Source organism: Corvus hawaiiensis, chromosome 15 (genome assembly GCF_020740725.1).
Source record: "Corvus hawaiiensis isolate bCorHaw1 chromosome 15, bCorHaw1.pri.cur, whole genome shotgun sequence".
Classification (NCBI taxonomy): Eukaryota; Metazoa; Chordata; class Aves; order Passeriformes; family Corvidae; genus Corvus; species Corvus hawaiiensis.
In genome coordinates this window covers 9,449,350-9,458,878 of record NC_063227.1, presented here as the reverse complement: position 1 = coordinate 9,458,878, position 9,529 = coordinate 9,449,350, and the positions used below count along the sequence as shown (strand labels likewise).

Sequence of the window (9,529 nt, the reverse complement as noted above, 5' to 3'; positions counted from 1 at the left end):
TTTTTGTTGCCTGACTTTTGTTGTACAACTGTCCCTAATCTAACCCAGATCTTGTCCAAACTGCTTTTTATGTGGTTTTATATGAATTGAAGTTGTTGATTTACGTTTACTTAACGCAACACTAGACCAGTGGTTACAGGTGAATGGATCACCCTTCTTTATGTCACAGCATTCCTCAGTGTTTGGCTAAAGTCCAAATCCTAAAATGAGAAAGGAAGGTAAATTGTACTGGAATAATGTTTTCTAATTCCAGTATCATCAAGATGTCCTATTTCTAATCAGCTTCTCTGACCTACTGTTTTCCTCCCCAAACCAATTCAGCTACCAAGTGATTGAAAGTGGCAGGAGTTCTCTGATGGCTTAAGGAAATTTACAAGCAATTGTCAAATTTTTTAAATATTTTTTTTAATTATTTTTTTTCATTTGTCTTAGAAAGAAATATGAAATCTGCATGCAACCTTCTAAATATTTCAAACATTTAAATAGCATATGATAATTTAGCAGTACAGTACATTATACAACGAGATAATATAGGGAGACTTCCTATAGTATATTTACAAATGAAAAGGTAGTTTTGTTATATTAAAAAGAGGAATGCACTGCTTAACATTGAAGTATTACATTCAAAATAATGAATATGTTGTATTGTGACTAAAACATACATAGGTATTTATATGTTTGCCCTATCGTATTTTTCATAAAAAGGTACCTTTTAAAGGCTTTTTGTTCTTGTTGCTACAAATCTAGGAAAACATACACAATAGTCTTGAAGCTTAAGATGTCTCAGTACTGAAGCCACATACTTTCTGTAAATGCTTCAGGTGGAAAAAAAATAAACATTTTCTTAGTAATAAAAATGACCTAGGAATGCCTTCTAATGCATGAGAGGTTAAATGGGAGATACAGGACGCTTTGCCTTGCAGCAAGACCTCAAGTCCATTAAAGAAGAGGTACACAAGTGATGCTCACGCTCATTTGACGAGCTGCTGAGGGACCTCACTTCTGCAGGTACAGCCACGATATTTTAGTGGCATCTTCCCCAGCAAACTCGTCTTTGGTCCCTGCTCTGCCTGACTGAGGTGGAGGCTGCAAACAAGAGCAGCAACCCCAGCCCCGAAGCATTCCCACTGCCAGAGGTGAGGGCCATGGCTGTGCGACACCGTCACAAACAGTTCTCTTTGCTAGTGAGCTTATAAAGCTCGATTGCAATCATAGTGAAGTATGAATGAATAATAATTAAAACAAAAAAAAAAATCCCAAAAGAACTTCTTTAAAACGAAAAGCATGTGTTTTCCTAATTTCAGTACAGAGCAGACGGGTATGAAATGAGAAGTGCAACAGATGCTTGAGAAATCTGGAAGCCTTTTGCACACGGCTATAAAATGTAAAAACTGACCCTTGGTAAAAAGTGCTTTATAATAATATAGAATTTGTGTCTTATGTCTGCGAGAGAGAAATAATCTTCTGTTGAGCCCAGTCCTATGCCAACCAAGGGAGTCCACTCCATTCCATGTACCACTTTCTCTTATTCTTCATAAACCCTAAACAAAAGAAGAGCCAAGAGCAGGGTGTTTAAACTAGGAATTAAAAAACTCAATTTCAAATAACAATAATAATAATAATAATAAAAATACATAATAAACAACCCAAAAATAATAAAACCCCAAGAATCAGATTTTTAGCCTGTGCCTAAGTAATTTGGAAAGTAAGTTATTGACTTCAGCAGTCACCAGACTGCTCCCTCTATCCATAAAGCATCTGGGAGGAGTGTTGGACTTCAACACTATCACATCTTGGAGGCATGTTGGAAGTAACACACTCTGCCACAATTATCTGGATAAATAACATGAAGAAATCCACATCTGCTATTTAGCTTTAAATGCTGGAAAATCCCTATCTCATATACAAACGTTGAAGCTTATAATGAGCTGTATATAGACAATAAGTTCACAATATCTGTTGTTTGCAATAATGACTCTATTTCATTTTTCTATATTATTTCCTGACAGCACAACTTGATGGGCTTGTCTGTCTGTGTGTTTCATGAGGGCACAAGCCTGGGGCTGAGCAACCTTTGTCATCTTAATGATGGCCTTATGTTAAAAAAAAAACCCAAAAAACCAGGGGAAGAGTGAAAATATGTGGTTATGCAATAGCCAGGGCTTCCCCACGTGCTCTGTTTGTGAAGCAGATGCGGCGAGCTGGCAGGAATTCGGGGAGATGGCCAGGGGCTTGCTGTGCCCTGGCATTGCCTGAGGCACCACCAAGACTCTGCTGGGGATCACTGGCACCCTTGGGCCTGCAGAGAGAGGAGCCTGCTGCTCCCTAGCCTTACTTGAGCTCACTTTTGGGAACCAAATTCCCCACCGGATGAGGAGGATGAGGGTTTGATGAACCTGTACTGTGTGTGGAGGCTCTTTCTTGGCCATGGCTGGAGATATGGCAGGAACTGGGCAGCTCCCCTTAATTACAGATGGGGACATCACCACTGGACATTAGGAATTCACATCTCACTCTCTGTCTTCTGTCTATGACTTAGAAAAAAACCCAACCCTTTTTACAAGGGAGAAGCTGTCAGAGATTTTTTTCAGAAAACTACAATTTTTCTGGGAATGATACACTAGTTAAAATTGGCAAATATCTGCATCATCAAGTATTGATGATGTTGAGGTGGTGTGATTGAAGTGTGGGACATCCCATCTCTCCTGACTGCTTTTCTTGTGACTGTGTGAAAGTAGTTTAGCTTTTCATCTTGTATTTTTACCCGTAGAAGGGAGGTGAGTGTATGTAAATAACTGAGAATGTCAGCTGATGAATATTTTTACCAAAAATAATTACTATTTATAGTCAGAACAGCCTAATGCCAAAATAGAAGCGAGAATTGCATGTGGCAGGAAAGAATTAATATCAAGAACATCCATTTAAAATCGTAATGCTGGTGATGAAATACATCCTCTGTGCTGGATGGAGCATTTGCTAGCGTGTGCATTTTCCTGCCTTTTCTATGTCTGAATGCTGCTGGTTGCCTGACTGCCTCCAAGATCCTTCACTCGTTCAGCAAACTGGCCCTTACCTGCCTTTCTCCTTCCATACTCGGTACCACTTGAGCAGCCTCACGGTGTTCTGGCGCTTGGGGTTGAGGCAGTGCTGCTGCTCCCCCCTCACCCGTGTCCACAGCGTCACACTGCAAGGCAAGGGGACAGGTCATGGAGGCACAGGAATACCCCCCTGTTCCCACTCCAGTCCATGCCAGAGTGGGCCAGGGGCTCTCACCCAGTGGAGCAGGGTAAGGGTTTTCCAGCTCTGTTCTTTATGGCAGATGTGTTGAGTTTACTGGGATAAGGTCAGATCAGCTGTTCTCCCTCAGTGCAGGGCATCGAGGCTGTAGCAGATGAAGATGTACCCACTGGTTTTAATCAGTGGGTTTGCTCTGCCTATCTGTTAGATATCATCTTTGGAGCCTAATATGTAATTTAATTAGGACTCATTCAGGCAACCACAAGGACTTTGCATGAAGAGATAGTTCTGATACACTCAACAATACTTCATCCAAGAGAAATTATCAGTACTGTTTCATTGATTTTTTTTTTTTCTTAATTCTGTAATATTTTAAATACTTGCACGTGGCAGAGTGCTTGTGTGCTCAACAAGCACTCTGCAATCAGTGAGCCTCAGCATCAGCCCTGGGGGCTTCAGCCTCCTCTGATCCCCACTTGATCCTGCTCTCCTTGCTGCTTTGGTGTCCCCTTATTGTCAGGACCAAGCGTGCAGGGAGCCAAAACATGGCAAAAGTCTTTTCATCATTTGAGGTTACCTCCTGGAGGGCTCAGTGAGGCTGCCTCCGTTGGTCACCTCAGCTGAGGTGACATGAGGGATCTGGGTCCCAACAGGATGGCTTTCCAGAAACATCAAGACTGCCCCACTTTTGTGGGCTCAAAATTGAACAGTTTTCTGGTTTTCTTATTAATTTTGTGATTTAAAAAACCCCAGACAACATCCAGAAACCAACCCACAATGAAAATTTGTATTAGAATTATTAATTTTCTGGAAATACCATCCACAACAGGGATGGTTTAACATAACAGTCGTTGCTTTAACTAAAACCCTATAATGGAATTCATTAAATGTTGCTAGAGACATGAGTATAATGATGGCAGAAACCCAGAAATACCTGTGTATACTGAAGGTCTTCTTTTATGTTTTGGTTCAGAAAGCAAGACAAAATGCCTTGCAGACTTTCCCAGCTCACCCTCCTGGTGCCTCACAAATTCAAACATGCTGCCTTCATGAACTGAACTAAGGGTCTCAGCATGATTCCAATTTCCAGGTTTTACAAGGTGGTCAAATAGGTCTTTCTGTTCAATTAACCTTCCTCCCCACTCCCCTTTTCTGCTCCATCTCCATCTCCAGTCACAAAATTTGCGGTGTAATTTCCAGGTTGTTTTCTGGCAGGATGTGGCCTTTTCCCCAATGCATGGGAAAGCAGTGAAAGCCTCAAAGAGCCTTGAATGGCTGCAGGCATCAGAAAGGGAAGGATCAGTGCTAAAAACTATGGACTACCTCTGTTCTAAGGGTGTTCTCAGCCAACTCCTCTGAGAGCAGTATGGGCTTGAGAAGGGGAGTTTTCCTGTAGCTTTGAATGGGGGTGATACGAGTTTTAAGGGATTCGAGAGAGTAGCAAGGTTTCCCCATGCACCTCCCCAGCTGTGCCATCTGCACTGGCTGACCCAGATCTTGGCTTGGGTTTCTCTTCTGACAGACCATAGAGGATATTTCCAGAAAGTGATGGACAAGCTGAGTTGCGGGAGGAGAGGAGCAGGAACACCTCTGAAAAGCAGCAAGCCCTACATTTGCACCAGAAGCAGTGAAGTCTGGATTTACCAGAGCCTGCAGTCTGAGCAGGAAGCGATCCATGATTTGCCTCTCAGGTGAACTGGCTCTGTCCTCAGGCTGAGATGCATTGCTTTGACATCACATATAAGTTTTCTGCTTTGGTTCTGGAGAATGGACAGGAGAAATGTTCCCAAGGCAGCCCCATGGTCTTCTGCAGTTCTCACACAGTCCCTGATGGGTGCAGGGTTGGGTGGCAGTGTGTTTGGGCACCCTGAGATGACCTGGACCTGCTTTTGAGGATGCTGGTCTGACATGTAATGGAATGTGCCTAAGAGGTGCTGTGGGAGCTTCTACCTGAGTGAGGAGTTGCCTGGATGGGCTGCAAGAAGAGGTTGAGAGAGATGGAGAAGGGATGAAGCACCAGAATTTACACCCCCAGTAAGATTTCCCCAGTGGGATTTGTCCCTTAGCTGCCCAGGGCTTGGTGGCTGGAGCCCTCACCCTGGTGTCTGAGTGTCCCTGTGCCAAAATTCTCCCCTGTATGTCCATGCCTCTGGGGCTGTGATGAGCACCCCAAGTCAGTCTGTGACCCCAGCACCCTGTGCCCCCACACATCTCATCTGCAGGGATGGAGGGGCTGCACCTCTGCCTACAAATACCCTGTCTCCATGACCACAAGGATCCTGGCTCTGGTCCTTTCATCCCAGGCTGGTGTGGGAACTGCCATCAGTTTACAGCCCCTTGAGAAAGGCACTGCTGTGAGCCTATTTCCCATCAGCTCTTCTCACTCTGATCTATCCCTACCCTCTGGGATGGGGCAAAGCATGGGTGGGGGTGTTTCAGAACATTTCAGGTAGAAAGAGTTAAACTTCCCTCCTATTTTCTTCTGCTTTCTCTCATTCCAGAATACAGACAGATACACTCACAATTACTGGTAGTTGTACCATGAATCTTGATAGATTTTGACTAGACTGAGGACTCAGTTTAACTGTCTCTTACCCTGTAGCACAGCTCTGCTGGGGGGTTATGGCCAAAACCTCCCTTAACTGCACCCTCCATACCTACTGCTTCTCTGTCCAACATAATTTATATCACGTTTCTGCTGTATGAGAGCTTTTAAGGAGGGAAGAGGGGACACAGCTTCGACAACTCATTTTAGATGATCACTGCAGCAACAAAAACGCAGTTGCAGGAATTTAGCTCCTCTGTGCTTTGTCCAGAGACCCCTGGATCAATTGCTTCCCAGAATATTAATTTCAATGCTTTCAGTGCTGAGTTCAGGCTGCATTAGGGTAGCTGGAAAGGCAGTGATGGCAGCGGGTTTGCCCTGCTGGCCCCACAGACACCCTCAGCAATGAGACAGCGATGGGACAGTTCTGTCCCAGGAGCTGCTGCAAACCCTGGACAACCCTCAGCCTTGAATAGTATTGCTCAACATCTGCCCTAGCAGGCTGGCAAAGCAACTGCTCATACACAGCATTTCAGCTTTCCCAGATTTCTGATTGGAAGTAAAACATTGCATTAATGAGATTTATTTCATACCCCCTGGTCACCATCTGCTTTTGGGCAAATAACTGGAGTGGGATGCGAAGAGTTAATGTTTTTCTATGACATCATTTTACTACTGAAGGGTCAAAGCAAACAGTAAAGCTGTGAGGAGCTGATTCAGGCAGGGTTGTTCTGCAAGAATTTTTCTGTTCAGGTCACCATCAACTTGTTTGGGCTCCAAAGAAGTGGGTCTGATTGTTCACAGTGGTGCTGCTCTAGCTCTGGAGGAAGCCTAAGGAAGCGTGATTCTCCATTCCTCCTCCACAAGCCCTCCACTGAGCCTGGCGGCCAGTTCCATGTGGGAAGTCTGTGGTATCTCCTTGTTTGCGCCAGGTGGATGGGCAAGATTCGGCCCCGTGGGCATTGCAAGGTGCTGGAGGTGGTGTGCAGCCTGCACAGATCCTGCTGTTAAGCAACTGGCAGATGTTCCATGGGGGAGCGCAATGCTGGATCAAGTCAGTCCTTGGTGTCCTGGGGCTGTGGCTGATCCTGGGACCCTTTTTCCCCCTCTTAGGTGGCAGGGGGGCTTGGTGCAGTCTTTTTGGATAATCTGCCCTTCTGGTTCTTATCCAGCTGCACATACTGTTTGGATGGTGCTTTGTTGGGGGAATCTTAAGATATCCAAACAGGACAGGAAAAAAGCCAAACCCACCCATGTTTAAAATCTAAAAAATCCTCCTTTTTTTAGCCAGTCACGTCAAAAATCCCTGTACCTGCCTCAGCTTGGTTAACCACTACATCAGTTTGAGATTTCACAGCAGCATTGGTCCCGACTTGCAGGGAGACTGGGAGGAAAGCATTCTCTTACATGCTGACTAATCCCATCAGGTGAAGGGGATTGCTCTGCTACAATGCAGGTTGGGGTAACTCTTCCCTGCAGAAACCACCACAGATCAAACTCTGTTCATGTTTACTCTGCATGCTCAGAATAATTTGAGTAAATTGTTCTGAGTTTTATATCAGGCAGCTTGGAGTAGAATTTGTCCCTATTTTCACTTGAACTAATGATAATCTTTCTACTGCTACCTGTTCTGGAAATACTTATTTGATTAAAAAAAAGCATTGTGTCAAAAAATGATGCCTGGGGTTTTGGTCAGAATTGTACAGGTTTTTTTCCTCTGATGCAGCAAATGACTGTTCCTAGGAATTAGCATGCCAGGGCATGAGGAAAACAAAGAACAAAGAAGGAACTTGCAGATAAGGTGAAGCAGTTCAGCTGACAGGGAAACAGAAAGCAATAAATGAAGGAAAACTTACATAATCATCTCTTCCACGCAAAATGGGTACCTCGGTTTTATTTCCAGCTTCCGTACATTAGAGAATCTTATTTTAGGACCTTTTCTTGAACATTTGCACTTCACGCCTACAAGAGAAAGCATTTTCTCATGCGCCTGCAAAGCCTCCTGCATACCAAGCATCCCTTCCCCTCCAGCCTGTGTGCATCCAGGAAAACTTCAGTTTGCTCTTTCAAGCCTTGGTGGGAAAAGATGAATTTTGTAATGCTGTTGAGCTTAAAAAGAGGGTTTTTTTTTCTCCTTTGGTATATCCCAGAAAAAGGTAGTGACTGTCTGGGAAATATGTTTTAGAGCATTACATATGTTCTGGGACTTTGTAAAGAGCAGATTTCTTTAAGAGCACCTGCTGTGATTAAGTATAATTGTATTTAACAAAAGGAAATGAAAGAGTCGGAACTTGCTTTAAACTGAGCAAGCAAGTGCCTGTCTGGGCTACTTTCTCATTCACTCGTGTCTCACTTGGACTTTGTAGGACTTTGAGTCATTCCTCCTTTCACGGATGCTGTGGTGCAGTCGTAGCCAGACAAAAGCTGAGCATTTTTAACCATCATTTTTGTGCACAGCAGAAAACGCAGACTGTGCCACCACCTTGCATCCAGCTCTGCTCTATTTTCCCTGAAAACCACCCTCAGTTTCAAAGGAGATGTTTGAGCTCTATTCCTGAATAACGAAGAACATGGCGTGACCTGCCCCACTGCGAGCTCCTTGCCTTGCAGTGAAGACCCAAACGAAGACACAACTTTATCCCGTGTATTTTACCCCTACTTCACCTTTGAACAACTTGCAGCTCCCTTACTCACAGATTCCATATATCACACCTTTCCACCGTGCAGGGGATAGCTCAGCCCAAGGCAGGGCTATCAAGACAGAAGCACAAATTACAAAAGAGATTTAAGTGGGAATAAGCAGAATAAACCACTTTACCTTCCGCGCTGGCTAAGCACATCGCGATGAAGAACAGAAGCAGAGCTGCTGTCAGGAGCTTCATTGTGAGATAGCAGGTACCCAAGGAGACGCCGGGGGGTTGATGTGTTTGTTCGCTTGGGGTTCGTCCCCCCGATCCCGCTGTCCCGGGGCTGGGTCACCAGGGAGGGGACAGCGGAGCGGCTCCCGGCGGAGCGGCTGCCCGGCGCTGCCTGCGCTCTGCCGCTGCCTTCCCTTCTCCTCCTTTAAAGCGGCTCCCGCTGCCCTCGCTCCCCGCTCATTAATATGCAGAGCAACTCCACTGCTCCCTCCGCTTCCTCAGCCCCGGCGGGGGGGGACGACCGGCACCCCGGGTGGGAGCATCCCCCATCCCCGCCCCGAACATCCCGGAGGGAGCGCAGGCGATGGGGCAGCTGCTTCTGCCCCTGCCCAGCTGGGACGGTCCCCGTCAGAGGAGGTTTGCTGGGGAGGGCGATGTGTGTGTTTGTGTGAATGAGGCTGTTAGCTGGAAAACCATCCGCTTGTGAGCGTTCCAGGGATGCCCGCGCTCCGCGGAAATTCCCATGCACCTTGGAAATAAGATTTGGAGAAGTCTCACCTGGGAAGGGGTGTCACCTTTTGTCACAGACTGCCTTAAATACTATTTTTTCTAGCTTGAGTGGGCTTCTAAATCCAAAGGAAAGTTTAGTGAATGGGAGAAGATATTCCTAAAAGCATTGTTAGGTGGGTTTAGCATGTGGAATGCTTCAGGAAATAAGATCGGTTTAGCGTTGCTTTAATGAACACTCGAACAATATTCTGCTCCACGAAGCAGGGTAGCAACACGCAGGACTTCATGGATGCAAATACATGTTTCCCCTCCCTTGCAGAGTCTGTTTCTGATTTCTGAAACAGCTAAAAGAGCATCTTTAAATCCAGATTCCAGATTT

General features: G+C 45.2%; 1 protein-coding gene across 1 annotated transcript; it reads right to left on the bottom strand.

Annotated features, from left to right (window-relative positions):
- Positions 1-383: 383 nt before the first annotated feature.
- On the bottom strand, positions 384-9,094 carry CXCL14 (C-X-C motif chemokine ligand 14). The gene is made up of 4 exons (XM_048320104.1): positions 8,601-9,094; positions 7,639-7,744; positions 3,074-3,184; positions 384-1,541 (listed from the first exon to the last, which is right to left on the bottom strand). The coding sequence occupies exons 1-4, from the start codon at positions 8,662-8,664 to the stop codon at positions 1,526-1,528; spliced, it is 297 nt and encodes a 98-aa protein (XP_048176061.1). The 5' UTR covers positions 8,665-9,094; the 3' UTR covers positions 384-1,525.
- Positions 9,095-9,529: the final 435 nt, after the last annotated feature.

What these genes read in the sequence shown, in the direction of transcription:
- CXCL14 (XM_048320104.1), bottom strand. Translation starts at nt 8,664, where the DNA reads ATGAAGCTCCTGACAGCAGCTCTGCTTCTGTTCTTCATCGCGATGTGC. An exon ending in GTGCTTAGCCAGCGCGGAAG is followed by an intron (nt 7,745 to 8,600) that starts GTAAAGTGGTTT and finishes TTTCTCTTGTAG; the next exon opens with GCGTGAAGTGCAAATGTTCA. An exon ending in TGCGTGGAAGAGATGATTAT is followed by an intron (nt 3,185 to 7,638) that starts GTAAGTTTTCCT and finishes CTTGCCTTGCAG; the next exon opens with TGTGACGCTGTGGACACGGG.